This window comes from Myotis yumanensis, unplaced genomic scaffold (assembly GCF_028538775.1).
Source record: "Myotis yumanensis isolate MYYU_CA2020_CCGP unplaced genomic scaffold, mMyoYum1.0.hap1 SCAF_6, whole genome shotgun sequence".
Taxonomy (NCBI): Eukaryota; Metazoa; Chordata; class Mammalia; order Chiroptera; family Vespertilionidae; genus Myotis; species Myotis yumanensis.
Window position 1 is genome coordinate 31556823 of NW_027223757.1, and position 19791 is coordinate 31576613.

General features: G+C 36.2%; 1 protein-coding gene across 6 annotated transcripts in view; it reads left to right on the forward strand.

Moving 5' to 3' along the window:
- The window catches only part of STXBP5 (syntaxin binding protein 5), a 156286-nt gene that overhangs the window by 48757 nt on the left and 87738 nt on the right, over nt 1–19791 (forward strand). For all 6 annotated transcript variants that reach the window (XM_070417861.1, XM_070417863.1, XM_070417864.1 and 3 more), the window contains exons 7-8: nt 2530–2613; nt 10216–10339. In XM_070417861.1, the coding sequence (XP_070273962.1) occupies nt 2530–2613; nt 10216–10339 (208 nt within the window). The remainder of the gene's footprint in view (nt 1–2529; nt 2614–10215; nt 10340–19791) is intronic.

Genomic DNA, 19791 nt, shown 5'->3' on the forward strand with positions numbered 1-19791 from the left:
GGCTAAAGTTTATTATAACCCTTTTATGCTTCTAAGATGTGGAGGGGTAACATTATTAAAGTTACATGGCTACTAAATGGCACATCTGAGAGCTTAGTGCTGAACAATCTAGTGCTGTTTACACTGTACATCAATTCTTAAGTTTTATCTTTTTTCGTCTCTTTTTATTTCTGAAGTTTTCTTCCCCCATCAGAAAGTGACATAATCACATATCCAAGATATTTGGAAGGACTAGGAAAAGGTAAAGGAAACAAATACTAGTTTTTCCTTGAAAGTGTATATATATATAACATAGCCTGGGAAAAAAGTGTTTGGGTTACAGAAATTAACTATACTCCCTACCATGAGGGGAAAACCTCTTTTGTAAGCCTCAATGACTGGCTCCTACAAATGCACTGTAGTCTGAAATCTACTAAATTGCTATTTCATTAAAATTACTGGTTCTTCCCCAAACTTTGTTCATATCTCAGATTACATGAATGGTTATCAACTACCTACTAATTACTTATGCATTCATTAAACAACTAGTTGAGTGTCTAACATGTATTAGGCCGCTATTAGAGACATATAGATGAAATGCATGTACTAGTATAGGAGTTGTTGCATCTCTGCTTTTCTAGAGGAATTGGGTAGGCTTACCCAAGGAAGCAACTAAACTGATACTTAAAAATGAGTAGAACATTCTATAAAAGGGGGAGGAGCTTTAAGCAGAGGGAATACTGAAATTTGGAAAATACTAGGTCAGTGATGGCAAACCTGTGACACGCCAACTCATTTTTTTGGTTGATTTTTCTTTGTTAAATGGCATTTAAATATATAAAATAAATATCAAAAATATAAGTCTTTGTTTTACTATGATTGCAAATATCAAAAAATTTCTATATGTGACACGGCACCAGAGTTAAATTAGGATTTTTCAAAATGCTGAAACGCCAAGCTCAAAAGGTTCGCCATCACTGTACTAGGTGGACAGCAGAAGTTGGATAAGCAGCGGACAGTTTATAAGGCAAGAACATGCATTCCATTCTGAAATTTATTCATTCACAAAGATTTATTAAGTATCTACAATGGATTAGTCCCTGTGTCTTACATTAGAAGTACAGTGGTGAATAAGATAAAATCAATCCTTCCTTAAATAGACCAGTGTCATTGTCTGAAAGAGAATTCAGATAAGACAAGGACCATTATTATACTGTGTGGTGACCCTTCAGATTAAAAATAGTACAGAGTACTGTTGGAGCACATAGGAAAGGCATTGACTTATATTTGGTAGGTCAAGGAAGGCTTCACAGAGGAAGTGAGTGATAGCTCAGAGTATATCTGAAGAGTTAGTAGGATTAGTCTGGCAGAACATGACATTCAAGTAGAGTGGCCCAGGTAGAAAGACAGCATGTGCAAAGGTTCCAAGGTAAGAGAGCATGAGCTAAAAGATGGACTGGAGTGTATTGGGAACTAAGTGTGTGGTAATGGATAAAGCTGGAGAGGTAAGCAGAAGACAGACCATGATGAATCTTGTAAGTCATATTTAGTTTGGACTTTATCCTAAAAAAGTTTCAAATAAAAGCACATATGACATGATCAGGTTTGCATTTTAGAATTATTACTCTAACTACAATATGGAATGGGTTAAAAAAGGGGGCAAGACTTGGAATCAGGTAGAGTAAGAGACCAGAAAAGAGATCTTTGTGTCTTATTTTCCAGTTATAGTTGACATACAGTATTATATCCACTTAGTTTCAGGTGTACAACATAGTAATTCGACATTTATATACATTATATAGTGATCATCCCAGAGATTTTGTGTCTTGGAGTAAGGTGTTGGAGGTGGAGGAAAGTAAGTTAGATGATAGAATGTAATTTTAAAATTATTTGATGATTTTACCTGATGGGGGTAGGGGGAACCAGAGTTAACATGACCCCCAGAGTTTTGTCTGAGCAACTTAATGAATGTTGAGATAAAAATGGTGAGAGAGACACTGCAACCAGAGAATACCAGAGGAGGATAGGGAAGAAAATAATGAATTCACTTTGGACACATTTACTTTGAGGTTCATCTTGAGTAGATAAGTGGAGATGTGGCCACTGGAATTATGAGTCTAAATCTCATGAGAAGGATCTAGGCTGGATATAATTTAGAACTAATTAATATGTAGATAAATAAATGAGATTACCCGATAATATGTTGAATTAGGAAAGTTTGTGAACTTTAAAGCACATACAAATGTTAACTTGTATTGCTAATTTATTATAGTAATTAAAATGTACACTGAGGACTTCAAAATGGTAATTTTCTTTCTCAAAAAACTTGTATGTTATACATTGAGTCCCTAATCATAAAATGCATATAAATATGAAATATAATATTCTCATTTGTGATCTCTGTGATTAGTAATTAGCAATGCAGATGTTTAATTATATTATAATTTTATATTGGATACATATTAATGATAATTGTTATCTTGTCAGAAAATAAATGCTTCATATGATTACTACCATTCCTAGGTAATGTGGCGTTTTCTTTTATTACAGCTTTTGATTGGCTTTGAATCTGGAACAGTAGTTTTATGGGACCTCAAATCAAAAAAAGGCGACTACAGATACACATATGATGAGGTAATAACATTTTTGTTAATCAAAAGATGTCATTTCTCTAGTTCAGAGCAGCTTTTCTAAGAACTTGCTGATTTTAGTTTAGGCAATCTTTATAACTGCAATAAAACACACCACATTTTTTCTATAATAGATAATATATTCACATAGCTCAAAAGATATAAAAAAATCTCTTTCTCACCCCTGTCATCTGGCCATTCAATTCTTTTACCCCAGGTACTAGTGTTACCAATTTTTCATGTATTTTTGCAGAGTTATTCTATACATTTACAAGCCAATTAATTAACATTGTATTTTTATCTTATACAAATGAATGTAATATGCTGTAGACCAAGCATGTCAAACTCAAAGGCTAACACCAGCCAAATAAACAAGATTTATGTTTATGTGGGTTGCAAAAAAACAAAAGCTTCAAATTTGTTTTAAATACATTCTTATTGATTTCAGAGAGGAAGGGAGAGGAAGAGAGAGAGAGAGAATCTTTAATGATGAGAGAGAATCATTGATCAGCTGCCTCCTGCATGCCTTCCACTAGGGATCAAGCCGGCAACCCAGGCATGTGCTCTTGACCGGAATTGAACCTGGAACCTTTCAGTCCGCAGGCCAACACTATCCATTGAGCCAAATTGGCTAGGGCAAACGCTTCAATTTTCATAGAAACGTAGGTTTATTTCGATAGAGACATGCTGAATACAAAGGGCTGAAATAAATGAGTAATTGTTCATGTAAAATAATAGAACATTTTAATAAAAATTAATATTTTTTTCTTGAACATTAACTTACCAGACATTGAATAACTGCATAAATTAATAAGCGTAATGCAAATAAACCTATTTTTCTTGTTCTCCAAAAGCAAAATATTTCCTGTTGCGCACACCAAACAAGTCAGTACAAGACTAACGAACGACATGGGAATCAGCTGCAGAAATATTCGCTGCTAGTATTAGTGGAGAGAAACGGTGCGCCTGCGTGTAAGACGCATAAGGGAAATGAATGCAATACGATTATAGTAATCAGTCATTAGTGAACTTTGTAGTTTGTTATTAATACTAGAGGCCCGGTGCATGGATTTGTGCACTGGTGGGGTCCCTCGGCCTGGCTTATGGGGATTGGGCCGAAACCAGCTCTCTCCCACATCCCCCGAGGGGTCCTGGATTGTGAGAGGGCAGTTCACTGGTGACGCACCCCAGAATCGGGCTCCCTCCTCTCTGGTTCCGGGTGCGTCACCAAGAACCACAGCTACCAATTAACTGCAGCTTGGAAGCTCCTGCATTGAGCGTCTGCCCCCTGGTGGTCAGTGCACATCATAGTTACCAGTCGGACAGTTGCTTAGGCTTTTATACATATAGATTATGTATAACAGAATATTGTAAAAACTAACTTATGAAATTTTTATTAAAACTTTTCTTATATACTGTTACATTGGCTGGGCCGTTTGACATGCTTGCTGTAGACATTTATTGTTGGTTGTTTTAAGACCCACATATAGATCGATAATTCATTCAGTGCTCTAAGCACTTACCTTATTATTTGATTATGTGAGAATAATAAACAAAACTAGACTTTTTCAGTATTGATACAAAGTCTACATAATAAAAGTAATTCTTTTAAGTCTCTTTTAAACTGTAGACCTCTCCTCCCTCTTTTTTTTTTTAAATATATTTTTATTGATTTCAGAGATGAAGGGAGAGGGAGAGAGAAATAGAAACATCAATGATGTGAGAGAATCATTGATCGCTGCCTCCTTCATGCCCCCTACTGGGGATGGAGCCCAAAACCCGGGCATGTGCCCTTGACTAGAATCGGACCTGGGATCCTCCAGTCCACAGGCCGATGCTCTATCCACTGAGCCAAACCAGCTAGGGCTCTCTTCTCTTTTTTTACTTCCTTACCTCATTTCTTCTTTTTTTGCCATTTGTTGTAGATAGTCTCCCAAAGAATGAATTTTTCTGGCTGCATGCTATTGTGTTTAACCTATTTTTAACCCTCATATATCCTATAAATTGGATAGTTTACTGAGACTTGATTAAACTCAGGTTCATTTATCACTTTTAGCAAGATTACTTTATAGATAATGCTGTTGCTCTTCTATCCGGTGGAATGTTAGTTTGTGTGATATTAGAAGTCAGTGACATTCAAGGTCTAGATATATTACTGCAGAGTGGTAATTCGTGCCTGTTTAAAATCTTAATAGAGAAAAAAACTGTAAATCACTTAATATTCAATATGTAATTTATCAACTATCTTACAAAATGTATTTTTCAGTAATTATCATGTTCAATTATACAGTATTACTGCTGTCTCCCATCTGTAGTGGAACTATTATTGAAATGTTTAAAAGTTAAGATGCTAGGGCCAAAACTACAATTTAATGGATTATTCATAGATTCAAGAAATAATTCATTCAGTGCTCTAAGCACTTACCTTATTATTTGATTATGTGAGAATAATAAACAAAACTAGACCTTTTTCAGTATTGAAATCAGTCTACATAATAAAAGTAATTCTTTTTATTTTATCATTTTGTTCATATTTTTCTAAGGGTTTTAGCTATAGTATATGATTAACACTAGGAATCAATGTTGCTTTTGAATTGAATATTGAATAAATTTATTTTCTAGGAGAACAGAAATTGTTTTTTGTGTAAGTCTGCTAAAATGTTAATCAGTATATATATAATGTAAGAGCAGCTATACCACAATGTATAAAACTTAGTGTTAAGTGATTCTAATAATACTGATTAATTTTCAAAACCAGCAGGTAGGGAATTTATTTAATTTATCTTTATTTTGAGTTAGTGAGTGTAAAATTTGATAAATAGCCAGTTCTCTTTCTAGAATATTATTTTTCAAGATGCCCTCTTATTTTATATGAATAGGAGAAAGTATCATATGTACTACTTTTATCAAGCCAAATAATTAGATATTACTTTCTAAAGAATGTCTCAGAGTAGACAGTTCTTTTGTTTTTTTTAAATATTATCAAGTATAAAAAACTGAGGTTCTTAATTCATTCACTGCTTCATGAGCGTTTTTATAGTTAAGATTTTTGTTTTGTTAGACAGTACATCTTTTAAAGAACTTTTGGAATTTTATACACTGCTCCTTTGTGGCTTATTCCAATAGCTATATCATCTTACCTCCTTCTCTCCATTTTTTGCCCTCTACCCTGAATTCATCTTTTCCAACAACTTTTGAACATCTCATTTATTTGCTTTTCTCCTTTCCATTTATTCTGCCCTTGAGCTCTTTCCTTATCCGTTTCTCTTAATCATTTCTATCTCTAGTTTTCTATTTTATCTTTTCAAAATCAAGTTACCTGTTTAGAATCTCCTGAAAATTTTATATTCTCTTGGAGAAAAAAAAAAGCCAACTTACACTCAAAATTTCTCAACCCCACGTAATCCTTTTTACTTTATATCTCATATCTTCTCCAATGAATTATTCAGATTTGCTCCAAATTAATCTTTTAATTCTGAGCATGTGACAGATTTGGTTAATGAGATTTGTTACTTCTATTTTGTTAACATAAGTTACTACTTCATTTTCCTAAGAACACTAATGAAAAGGTATAATTGTATGATTTATACATATACTAGGGCCCGGTGCATGAATTCATGCATGGGTGGGGTCTGGCCGCCCACCCCAAATGGGGGCCGATTGAGGCTGGGCCAGCACGGGGGAGGGGATGCAGGAGGTTGGCCGACTGGTCAGCCCCAGATCGGGGTGGGAAAGCTGATTGGGGCCAGGCTGGCCAGGGGGAGGGGCCATGAGAGGTTGGCCGGCCCCACCCCTGATTGGGGTTGTGGGGGTTGATCAAGGGCTGGGCCGGCCTGGGGGAGGGACCGCAGGAGGTTGGGGGGCGATCAGGGTCCCCGTCGGGCTGGTTGGCCACCGCAATGCGAGTCATAGTGACCGGTCCAGTTGCTTAGCTTTTATACATATAGATAATTTATGTGGCATTTATTATACACATAAACATACATACATACATAAAATACTATATATACTACATAAGAATATATAATATATAATAACCCCTGGACAGTGGGTTATTAGCAATGGTTAGAGTGTCGGCTCCCAGACCAAAGGGTTGAGGGCTTGATTCCAGGTCAAGGGCGTGTACCTGGGTTGCAGGTTTGATCCCCAGTCCCAGTAAGGGGCCCATGCAGGAGGCAGCCAATTGATGAGTCTCTCTCACATCAATGTCTCTCTCTCTCTCTCTCTCTCTCCCTCTCCCCCCCCCCCTTCTCTTTCCAGCCCTCCCTCCCTCTCTCTCTTTCTAAAAAAATCAGAAAAAATATCCTGGATTGAGGATTAGCAAAAAATAAAATAATTTAAAAGAACCCTAGCTGGTTGCTCAGTGGATAGAGTATTGGCCTGCAGACCCAAGGGTCCCAGGTTCAATTTTGGTCAAGTGCATGCACCTCAGTTGTAGGCTCCTGCCTGGCCCGGGCCCTGGTCAGGGCACGTGCAGGAGGCAACCAGTCGTTGTGTTTCTCTCTCATCGATATTTTTCTCTCTCTTTCCCTCTCTTTTCCACTCTCTCTAAAAATAAATGGAAAAATATCCTAAAGTGAGGATTAAAAAAAAATTAAAGTAATATATAATAAAAACTTCTACATATACTTATGTACATACATATGTAACATGTAGTATTATATGTAATGGCACTAGAGGGAGAGTATTAGAAACAATTAGCTCATGTATAAGTTGGATTTGTATTTAGAAAATTGCAGAAATAATAGAAAAACTTGTTCATGTTTATTGCATATAAAGTTCATTATGTTTTTTTCTTTAGTGAGGTATTTTCTATAATATTTTTCTCATTGTTATCCAGAATAATTGGGAACCACTTGTCCCTGCAATTAGTATTTATTTTGGAATGTTTAATAATTTACTGTGTTAATAAATAAAAAGTACTTTTTAATAAAGATGTATTTTGTTTTCTTTGGCAAGTTAAAAGTATTAGTTTTCCATCTATTTATATAAAAGCCTAAGCGACCGTTATGATGGACGACCAGAATGACCGGTCACTATGACACTCACTGACCACCAGGGGGAAGATGCTCAACACTGGAGCTGCCCAAGCCCGCAGGTCCCGATTGCCGATGGGGCCTGCTGGCAAACCTTACAGTCCCTTCCCCTGGCTGAGCACCTGGGATGGGATGAGGAACTGGGAGTGGGTGGCGGTGGACACGGCCCCTTTCCCAGGGTGGCCAACGGCCAAATCCCTCCTCGGGGCCAGTGGCCAACCTCCCAGGTCCCTCCCTCTGACCCTTCCCAAGCTGGCAGGCCACGATCGGCCCGCAGCCCTCCCGCCCAGCTACAGTGGTGGTGGTTGGCCCCTCTCCCAGCCAGCAGGTCCCAATCACCTGATCGGGCCTGCCAGCCAACCTCCTGGTCCCTGCCCCCGGCCGGCAGGTCCCAGTTGCCCAATTGGGGCTGGGCCCTGGGCTGGGACGGAGAACCAGAGGTGGGTGGCAGCGACGTAGGCAGCGAGGGAAGGAGGAGATGGAGTGGCGAGGAAAGGAGGAGGCAGCGAAGCGAGGAACTGTGCGGTGGCGGCGTGCGGGGCAGCGAGGGAAGAGGGAGGCCGAGAGGCAGGGAACCCGATTGGCCACGATCGCCAGCCAGGCCTAGGGACCCCACCCATGCATGAATTTGGTGCACCGGGCCTCTATACATAATATGTTTATGAAAATGTACATATTAACATACTAGAGGCCCATTGCACAAAATTAGTGCACTTGGGGTGGAGGTCCCTCAGCCCAGCCTGTGCCTTCTCGCAGTCTGGGAGCCCTCAGGGGATGTCCAACTGACGGCTTAGGCCTTCTCCCCATAAGCCTGGCTTCTGGCTGAGCAGTGCTCCCCTTGTGGGGGTGCACTGACCACCATGGGGCAGCTCCTGCATTGAGCGCCTGCCCCCTGGTGGTCAGTGCACATCATACTGACCCGTTGTTCTGCTGTTCAGTCAATTTGCATATTAGCCTTTTAATATATGGGATATACATAATTAGAATTTTTATTTAATTTATTGGTTGCAGACATCACTGTAGGTCTATCTTGTATTTCCCTTATAACTTTAAAAAATAAATTTAAATAGCTTTGTGAATAGCTTCTTACCACTACTCATATGTTGCAGAAATGATTTATTTTTAAGAGATTGCTTATCTTAAGATTTGGTTTGTGGAATTTCATATGTATTTTGGAATGAATTTATCACTGTTTTAAGTTTTTATTTAGAATTTTTTAGAGATACTTTACTTTTAAAGAAATATATTTTTATTGATTGCAGAGAGAAAGGGAGAGAGAGACATCAATGATGAGAGAGAATCACTGATTGACTGCCTCCTGCACACCCCCTACTGGGGATTGAGCCCGCAGCCTGGGCATGTGCACTTGACTGGAATTGAACCCAGGACCTCTCAGTCCGCAGGCCAACGCTCTATCCACTGAGCCAAACCAGCTAGGGCTAGTAGGGTAGCTTTTAAAGTCAATTGAATATTAAGAACAGTAGTGTATCAACTTGAGCTGAACAGAAGTAATTTAAAGAACCTAGAAGAGTGATAAAAATATTTTTTACAGGCAAAAATTAAATAATATTAGGACAAAAAAATGGAAGGGAAACATATTTGGTTATATAAAAATATTTTAATGATAATTTTTAAGTGCCTTAAAGTTATAAAATAAATTTCTAGTCAAAAGGGGGTCTCTTCAGATTTTAAAAATTGCTTCAGTACTTACTGTGAGAAATGAATAACATGTTTAAAAGGTCAACTTGAGTATTTTTAATTGATCTTAATTATAAAACCTAGAAATTTATTTTCTTAGAAATTTAGTTAATTTAAAAAATTTGTTCTATGTCAGTACAACTAGTTAGTCCATGAAATATTGGTTCTAATTACTTACTTGGTCATTTGTTTAGGTATAGTTTATTCTAAGAAAGTATAAAAATAGCCCTAACCGGTTTGAGCCTGTGGACTCAAGGGTCCCAGGTTCAGTTCCGGTCAAGGGCATGTATCTTGGTTGCAGGCACATACCCAGTAGGGAGTGTGCAGGAGGCAGCTGATCGATGTTTCTCTCTCTTCGATGTTTCTGACTCTCTATCCCTCTCCCTCTCTGTAAAAAATCAATAAAATATATTTAAAAAAAGATAAAGTATAAAAATACATTTTGTTTTTCTGAACTTAAAATTTTATTTTTACATTTATATAACTATTATAGCTTCCTTATGCTGGTTTAGGGAGTAAATAAAGTAAAAACAGTCAAATAGTGTCAATACTAAATTCTCATTTGTATTGCTAGAAAATTAAATTACTGTGGGAATGTAAAGTTAACATATTGTCTTCAGTTTTGGAAATATAAAAAAAAAATTTTTGTTCTACATTTGCTTTATTTTTTTAATTTTCATTGTTGAAAGTATTACATATGTAATCCCCCATTGATCCCCATTGACTAAGTTCTTTAATTTATCTCTTCCCACCCGCCCAACCCCGCCTTCCCTCTGAGATTCGAAAATTAATTACAATACCAATTATGAGTAGCTTGATGTTTAAATAAATTTTTGTTTTTAAAAATGGAATTGTGCATCCCTTTTCTATAGGCTATCCACTCTGTGGCTTGGCATCATGAAGGAAAACAATTTATATGCAGTCATTCTGATGGCACCTTGACTATATGGAATGTGAGGTCCCCTACTAAACCTGTACAGACAATCACTCCACATGGTAAGAATGTATCACTTTAAACACTACCTAAATTGTGATGGACAATAAACTGTTTTGTGTATGAATTTGGTTTGTTTTTCTGTTTCTTTATGAGGAAAAGGATGGGTTTAATTTGGCTGGAATTAGAAATAATTAGACATACAGAAAAATATATAGCAACCATGTAATAAAATCTCAAATTAACTATACTTATAGTTAAAATAGCTAATTTGAACTTTGAGAAAATGAATGTTAAATTATCTTTTGAATATTGTTTTAATAGAGTTCAAAAAGTAAATAATTTTGTGAGTCATATAGGGCTTACTTTAAGCTTCTGTCATCTTAAAGTAATCAATTTACAAGTTGTTAATGTATATATAACAATTCATTGAAATACTTGGAACTTTGCAGAAGGAATTTTATACATTAAAGTAGTGTAGAGGTACCCGGAGATTACCCCAGGTTTGATGATTCACTAGGAAAACTCACAGAACTCAGCAAAATGATGCAAAGCAAAATAAGTAAACAAAAGGCACATGGGGTGAAATCTGAAGGTCCAGTGGGGTCACATGCGACATGGTTTATTCCCCTAGCAAAGAGTTATCACAAGTCTGAAATGTTTTCTACCAGCGAGGCTCCAGCGTTCAGTTGCCCAGAGTTTTTATTGGAGTCAGTTCATAGGCACCTTCTACTTTAGCACATACCAAAATTACGGACTCCCACGAGAAAAGCAGGGATTCATCATAAACTACATTATCTGTACAGAAACTCAGGCACAGTGTGCCACTCTTCAGTCTGGGAAGTGGTTAAGAGCTGACTCAAAAGCTTAGTGATCAGATGCCAACAAGCCAACACATCTAGAGATAACCGACTCAGGCCTACTATATTAACTCTTTTCTGCACAAATAGTATTTACAAAACCTAAAAGTAGATTTTATTGCAGGGTTTGTTAAAAACTGATTTGAGTTTTGGGTGGAGCAGAGGAATTTGTATGTCTTTATTTTTCTGCATTCTTTAACCCCATCTTAAGAAATTCTTACCCAGCAAATTCAGGGAAATCATATTAAAGAAACTGCTTTTTAAAAATTGTAGTATATTGAAAAATATATTTGTAGATATTGCCAATATTTAATTGCTTGCTTTAAAATAGGAATACCTACTTTTTAAAAAATTGGTACATTCTGAAATATTACAATGTAGAAATTAAACAGTAAAATTTAAAACATTTTATCTAGCTGTGGCAGAATTCTTGAAGCTACATATTGTGATATACTTTACCACTGCTTTGTGGTAGCAGGCATCTTTCTGGAAAAGCACATATTTTAAACTTGCTACAGATCTATTTGTACATGTATCCAGAGGATAGCCTGAATGGTAATAGGTTCCATTTTTCCTTAATATATTTTCTTTCTTCTGTTAGTGCCTAGTCTCTAATCTTGGTAGTACTTCTGTAAATTCTCATAAATCTTGTGCTCTCCCAAGCCCACTGGAACCTTGTTCTACAAAAAAAAAAAACAACCCCAAAAGTAGATGATTATTTTAGAAACCTGTCAGATCCAGAGGAAAATGGGACTAGTATTGAAAATGGTAAAAATAATTAATATTAGTTTTTCAGTTTGGTAAGAATAGTACAAACATATTTTTTGAACCATTCCAGAGGAAATTGTTAAATTACTGCCCATTCGTCCCCAAATATTCCAATATGTATTTCTTACACTACTGCATTTTCCTGTATCACCAAGGTTTGCCTTTTATCAAATGGATCTATATGTAAATTAGATTTAGTTGTCATGTTTCTTTGATCTTCTTCAATCTGGAACCGTTTTTGAGCCTTTTCTTGACTTTCATGATTGATAAATTTTAAATATTACATGGATAAGTTATTGTGTAGAATATACTTCAATTTGTTGTGTGTGTTTTTTTTTATGTTTCTTCATGATTGGATTCAAGTAGTACATTTTCAGTAGGACTATCCCAGAAGGATTGATGTGTTCTTTTTGTATCCTGTACCAGAGATTAAATACTGGATATATATTGCCCTTGATTTGATTTGATTTGTCCCTATTGGTGTGATCTCTTCATTAAGTTTCTGTCTGCTAGGTCTCTCCGTTATAACATTATTCTTTGTCCCTTTGAAATTAATAGTAAGTGTTTTTTATTTGTATTTATAATCAATAAGTAGTCTGATTTGAAAGAGTACTTGAAGACTATAAACATACTGCTTCTCATCAAACTTTATCCTCTGATTTTAGCATCTGATGATATTTCTTGGCTGAATTATTACTGTGATGGTTGCCAGATGGTGGTTTTTCTATTTAATCTTGATCCCATTTTATACTAAAAACTTGTTTACTTGAAAGCTAACTTTTAGAAGTGGCATAAAGTTTCTACAGAGTTTGTAGTCTCTTTGTAAAAGAGGATCACAAGCTAAAATCATTTTTAAACAAACAAGACAAAGAATATTTGGTTTAATGTTTTTCAATATTAGAAAAAAAATGTAAGAAAATTTTTTCTTTGACACGTGTCTAAAAGTATAGCAGTCTAAAAATGTAGGTGATCAGAAGTATTCTTTATTTATAAAATATGAATTATTTCTAACAGTTAGTAATGTTTACTGGTAGTGGTAGGTAATCTACCAAAGTTAAATTGTGTTGATGGCTGAGTTTAGTGGCAAAACTAAGTGCATTTGTATACATTAAAGTAAAAAAAATATTTTTATATCATAAAGTATCACATATTATATGTATACCATATTTGTTGTGTATAATTTTCAGTATACTAAATATCTGATTTGATGGATCAAAACTTAGGTTTTTTTCTCATTATTATTCCTAAATTTAGGGGTTTTCCTTAGTAATTAAAGTATTGTGGTCTCTTGCTCTTATTATCTAGCAAACCGTTATGGTAAGTTACTTTAAATGTCCTAGACTTTAAAAATTTTGTCCAATTTGGGTTTTTTCATGTTTAAACCCATTCAATGATTAAGTATCTTATTCTTATAAAACATTGATAAGCGTTACCTTGATAGCCAGTAACTGATTGTACTTTATGACTACTACCAGTATGATATTCAATGTTTAGATTACCTTATGATGTTCTGAAGACTCTGTTTAGAAGACATAATGTTATACCAACCTGACATGGAGTTTTGAAGCCAGTAGACTTGTGATCAAGCCCTGATTCCATAGTTTCTGATTCTGTGACTTTGGGAAGTCAGTTAACATTTCTGAATCTCAGCATTCTCATCTATACATAGAGATAATAATTGAAATGAAAGTACCTTGAAATTATGATGTGCTATACACATGTGATTATAGTAAATATAAATCTAGATATGGTATTTACTTAGTAAGGTTGGACCGTAAGTTAGATTAAGGTAGTATTCCCCAAAATATATTTCACTATTACTAATATTAAATTTATTATTTATATTAGTTTTTATATTCATTTATTTTATGTGGCTTTTCCCAAACGTATTTGACTTTACTATCTTTTATTCATAGAACATGTTTTGGTTTTCTCATGTTCCATGAAATACACTTTGCTAAATGATGGCCTAGTACTGGAACTATAATTGAATTATGAAACAGTTCTCCAGATTTGCTAGTTGTATTCAGTCTTTAGCCTTGAATGACAACCATCATTGCTAAAGTTGTTTGATAGTTGACTCATTCTGAGGGACATAGTTATTTAGATAGTGATAAAATAGCCAGCAAAGGAGAGTAATTTGAATTCATTTAAGAATTTTCTGATAATGTAGGGTAATTTTGCTATATATATCAAGATGGCTTATAGTAATATTTTTGAAGGTGTCAATTTTTATGTCTGAAATTACTCAACATGTGATATTTTGTTAAAACAGACAAAAAAGTGATAGTTCCCTTGAATCCAGTTTTTATAAGTATCAGAGGATATTTCCCTGGCAATCATACAACCTAGAATGTAATTCTAGTTTTGCTTTATGTGAAAAACCTTGTGGAGATCATTACTGATCTCTGGGACTTAATTTCATGATATGTAAAATGGCAGGATTAAATGAGATATAAAGTTTTGTGCATATATGGAAATTAAGCCAGATCTGGGTCCATCTATTGACTCTGCAAAGTCATTTCATCTTGGTGGTTTGTAAATCTGTATTTCTGTATTGGGAGTCGAGGGAATGAGCTCTCTCTTTTGGCCTGTTTCTCTCCTATGACAGATGGGCTTTCATTGTTTAAGAGGGAAGAAATTTGATAGTCATGGCTCACATGCAGTCATCATGGTCAAGTGGTTTGCTGGCTGAAGGCCCCACAGCATCTGCTCTGTAACTGTGTGTGTGTGTGTGTGTGTGTGTGTGTGTGTGTGTGTGTGTGTGTTTGAGAAAGGGGGGGGGGGGGGGAAGAGAGGTATATATTGCAGGGCTGGGCCCAGAGAATCTCCCCTGTAATCTTGTGTGTGTGCATGTATACATGATGTGTTGCAGAGTAGATTTTCTGTGATTATCTTTACCAGAATCAGAAAGGAAATGGAGATGCCAGCGGTTCTCAACCTGTGGGTCGTGACCCCTTTGCCGGTCGAACGACCCTTTCACAGGGGTCACCTAAGACCATCCTGCATATCAGATATTTACATTACGATTCATAACAGTATCAACATTACAGTTATGAAGTAGCAACAAAAATAATTTTATGGTTGGGTCATATCATGTGGAACTGTGTTTAAAGGGCCAGAAGGTTGAGAACCACTGTGCTAGACGGTCAAAACTAATATTTGTCCATTTTAGGTAATGACATTTTAAAATTTAGTTTCTGGAGCTTATTCATCAGTACAGTCAATAAACATACAAAGGAATAAGCTGTGATTGGGGAACTTTTCTATTAAGGGTTGCTGAAGGAAAAATAAAATCAATTTTTATTTTAAAATAAACATTTTAATATTTTAAGGATGTGACATACAAATAATTCTATTAATCTCTTAAGATTACCTAAAGCATAAAAATGCAATAAATAATAAAACCAACCGGGCCAGTGTAGATCAGCGGCTCAGCAGTCAAACATCACCCATGAACCAAGAGGTTGCAGATTTGATTCCCTATCAGGACACATGCCTGGGTTGCAGGCTTGATCCCCAGTAAGAGGCATGCAGGAGGCAGCCAATCAATGTTTCTCTCTCTCTGTCTCACCCTTCCTCTCTCTAATCACTAAAAACATTTTAAAAACAACAACACAAAACACAAAAAAACTTTAGTTCCTTGTATATTTCACTGCAAAGTTTACCGCAGTTTATATATTTGAAAGGACTCACCAAACTCCACAGAGCAATCTCAAAGTAAGGCTTTTATTTAAAGTCAAAGGATGTGGTGTAGTGGGACAAATAAGGCAGGCAAGACTTCTGACAGATGCCCATATGCAAGCCATATGTGCACATATGGATTGTGCTGAGACTCCTAGCTCCAATCACAAAGACCTGACTTCTAGGAAAGCAAAGAGAAACTCTTAAGGAAGCCCTTAAATAATAAAGCCATTCTTGCCAAACCAGTTAAACCAATTGCCAATCTTCAGTAAAGCAATTACACTGGGTCACAAGGGAAGTTTGGGGAGTTTTGGACCTTAAACAAGCACATCATAAATCCCACTGCCTTTAGCCAAGAGTCAAAAACCAGATATGTACCCTGGCCGGTGTGGCCCAGTGCTTAGAGCGTCAATCTGTACACTGAAGGATCATGGGTTCAATTCCGGTCAAAGGGCACATACCTGGGTTGCAGGTTCCATCCCAGGCCTGGTCAAGGCACCTACATGAAGCAACCAATTTATGTGTCTCTCTCACATCCGTGTTTCTTTCTCCCCCTTTTTCCCTCTCTTCCACTCTCTCTTAAAAAACAATGCAAAAAATAACCTCAGGTGATGATAAACAAAACAAACAAAAAGGCAACCAGTTATGTATGTGTATCTAATCCAACTGTACATCAATTCTGTCATTACATGAATTAAGGAAAAAATATCCTCCTCATTTCAGACTAGTGTTAGTAACTGTCATTCTCCAGTTTGAGTCATTTTTTTTTCTTAGAACATCGCTGTTCAATAGAAATATATTGTGAGCTGTATGTATAATTTTTAAATTTACTAGTAATCATACTAATAGTAAAAACAAACAGGTTTTTTAGTTTAGACCCACCCTTTGACCTTTCCTCCCTAGAGATAATATGTAGGCTCAGTTGTATTTCATCTTCAGGCCCAGAAAAGCAGCAAAATCTCAGGTCCAGCTGCATTGGATATAACCCCTGCCCTGGTGCCAACCAACCAATCAGTCAGCGGAGACCCTGGCCCTTAAAGGACACATCTGGAAAGCTTCTGAATATTCTATTGAGGTCTCCCTCTGGGACCTCTCCTAAAATCTCCACCCTTGAAACTCACTGCACTCTCCTTCCTCCTCACCATTTCCTCCTCCCCTCCAGGCACATCACCCTTACCTTCCTCACTTCTAAGCTCCAAGAGCCCTTCCTTTGCCTCTATAACTTGTTTCCTAAACCAATTTCTTCTATGAATTACTTCTTCTACCTCTGTGATTTTTTAAATGTCCTCTTACAAAAAAAAGGTAAAATTAATTTTATTTATTTTTAAATGTGTTTATTGATTTTAGAGAGAGAGAGAGAGAGAGAGAGAAAGAGATAGAAACATTGCTGAGGAACATCAATTGGCTGCCTCCTGCCCCCCCCCCCCACCACCCACTGGGGATTGAGCCTGGGCATGTGCCGTGACCAGAATCAAACCGGCGACCTCTTGGTGCATGGCATGATGCTCAATCCACTGAGCAACACAGGCTGGACAGAATTAATTTTAATAATAAAATTATTATTTAACCCAAAATATGCAAAATATTATAATTTCAACATGTAATCAACATACAAAACTGAAATATTTTACCTTTTTTGTGTACTCTTTGAAATCTAGTATGTATTTTATACTTATAACACATCTTAACTTAGACTACATTTCAGTCTCAGTAGTTACGTGTGAGTGGTGGACATCAGCTGTAGCCTGAGAGCATAATTGCTGCACACAACTGTATCAGTTAGAAAATGTGCTCTGCATTCTAAATGAAAAATTAAAAACTTAGAAAGCATCATTTTTAATACATCTTCATTCATTCATTCAATAGACATTTATTGATCACTTGCTCTGTACCAGAGATTAAATACTGGGTATATGTTGCCCTTGAACAACTCATAGACCAGTGAATAAAAATGATCTATAAAACTGATAACTATTACATTATAATAAATGCTGAAAAAAGCATGCGTAATATGATGTGGAAACAGAAGTAGTAAGTTTTTGGATAAAGCATATGTAGGAAGATTTCACAAATTCAGATTATATGAGCTTGATCATAAAGGATGAGTGGGTGTTATAAGATAAAAAAAGAACATAAATTGTCATTTTAGTCAGGCGGTACAAAGACATAATAAAAAACACAGTGTTCTTGGAAAATTGCGAATAGTTTAGTATGACCAGAGTTTAAACTTCCTTTGGGAAAGTAGCAGGAAACACAGAGAGAGACACATATCAAAACATGAATATATGTCATAATATGCTAGCGAGTTTGGCTTTCATGATGGTGACCTGGTAAATGATTTTACCATGACAAATGTGACATTTACATTTTGGCAATATTACTTGAGCTAAGGGCAGAAGTGGGAGGCCAATTAGGGAACCATTGCATTAGTAAATAATAAATAATGAAGAGTTCATTTGTGATAGCAAATAGGAAGAACTAGACATACCTAAATAAAATGTTGGAATTAGAATCAACAGGACTTGGACCAATTAATTCATTGTGGCTGAGTGGCTTACGGGAGTGGGAAGCAGGGCATAGTAAGAGATGAGAAGAAATCATATGTGATGTTGAGGTTTATGTGATTTATCCAGTGAAGTTTTATAATTAACTAGATATTTTTAACAATTTACTAAGGTAATTCACAGGCAGTTGAAAGAACAAGCACAGATTTTTGCTACTCAGGTGGCATAGCAAGTAAGAAGTAAAATGACACCTAGTGGTGAAATCTGGTGATCTTGTAAGCATCCTTTAATTGACATATGCTTTATAAAATACTAGAGGCCCAATGCACAAAATTTGTGCAAGAGTAGGCCTTCCTTCCTCCGGCTGCCAGCACCGGCTTCCCTCCAGCACCTGGGACCCGGGCTTCCCTCTGGCCACCAGCAGGCACCTGGGACCTGGGACCCAGGCTTCCCTCGTAGCCCCAGCTTCATCCGGAAGGTCGTCAGGAAGGACGTCTGGTCTAATTAGCATATTATGCTTTTATTATTATAGATTAGCTAGTGCCTTATTACTTGATTTGACTTAGAAAATGGTTAATCTTGGATTACTGATAAATAAATTAACCTTTCTGAAACATAAGCAATAATTGGTGAAATACCAATAGTATTGGGGGGGTGGGGTTGGAAAAACAGTATACACATCAAAAGGACTAACTACTAAGCAGGATTAATGAAGATCACTATAAAAACTGTAACATTTTTGATTTACAGAGATAATGAAACTATGCTGTTAGTATTCTAGCAGGGGATGGAAAAAAGTTTACTTATAAAGAAATAAAAATTAGACTGCTTTAAACTTTATTATAAGTTTATTATAAGAGCAATGTCAAAAGACTATTAAGCAAACAAAAAGTTAAGAATTTTGTACCTAGCCAAGTTTTATGCAAGATATATAAGCTCAGACTTGAAAAGGTTTCAGCAAATAAAACACCCAATATCCTTCTTTAAAAATTGTTCTAGCCACTGAAAGGTTACCAGCGAATATTGAAATAAGTTAAATTGAGTTATATCTGAATCACTGTTTTACTTTATTAAAAGTATGTTACAATAATTTTTGAAAGCAAATGTAAAATTGAATCTGTAATTCCAAATTATATCAGTCTTACACTCCCATTAGAGCTTTGGGTGGTAGAAGATAAAAGTCTGATGCTGGCCTTCTTCAGAGCAAACATTTAAATGCTTTACTGGAAGGTCCTATGTTTCTCAACAGATTGAAATAGAGGTTGATGTTCTTACATTTCTTATACAGCACAAGGGACTTCTTTTCATATTTAAACCTCCTTTTTGCCTTCATACCTTTCTTTTTTCCTCAATTCCCTCTTCCACCTCAACAATCTAGTCTTCTCTTCCAGCAGTCCTTTTCAGTCCCTAAGTCTGGTGTTCTACTTACCTCCATCACTAGTCACTTCTTGGTTCTTATATGTTGGGGTGCCAGAGGTTTAAGATTCCACTGCACCATCATTTCTATGTAATGAAGAAGTGATCCCCTAGGATCTTAAGGCAAGATTAGATGCTCCAATACCAGTTGGCATGCACGTGTTTATAAAAATTTCATGTAATAAAGGTGACATTTTATATTAATAGGGAAAGCTATAATGCTACACTTTAGATATGTACACTTGATTCTCTGGCAGTTATAGCTCAAAATATTAAATTTGC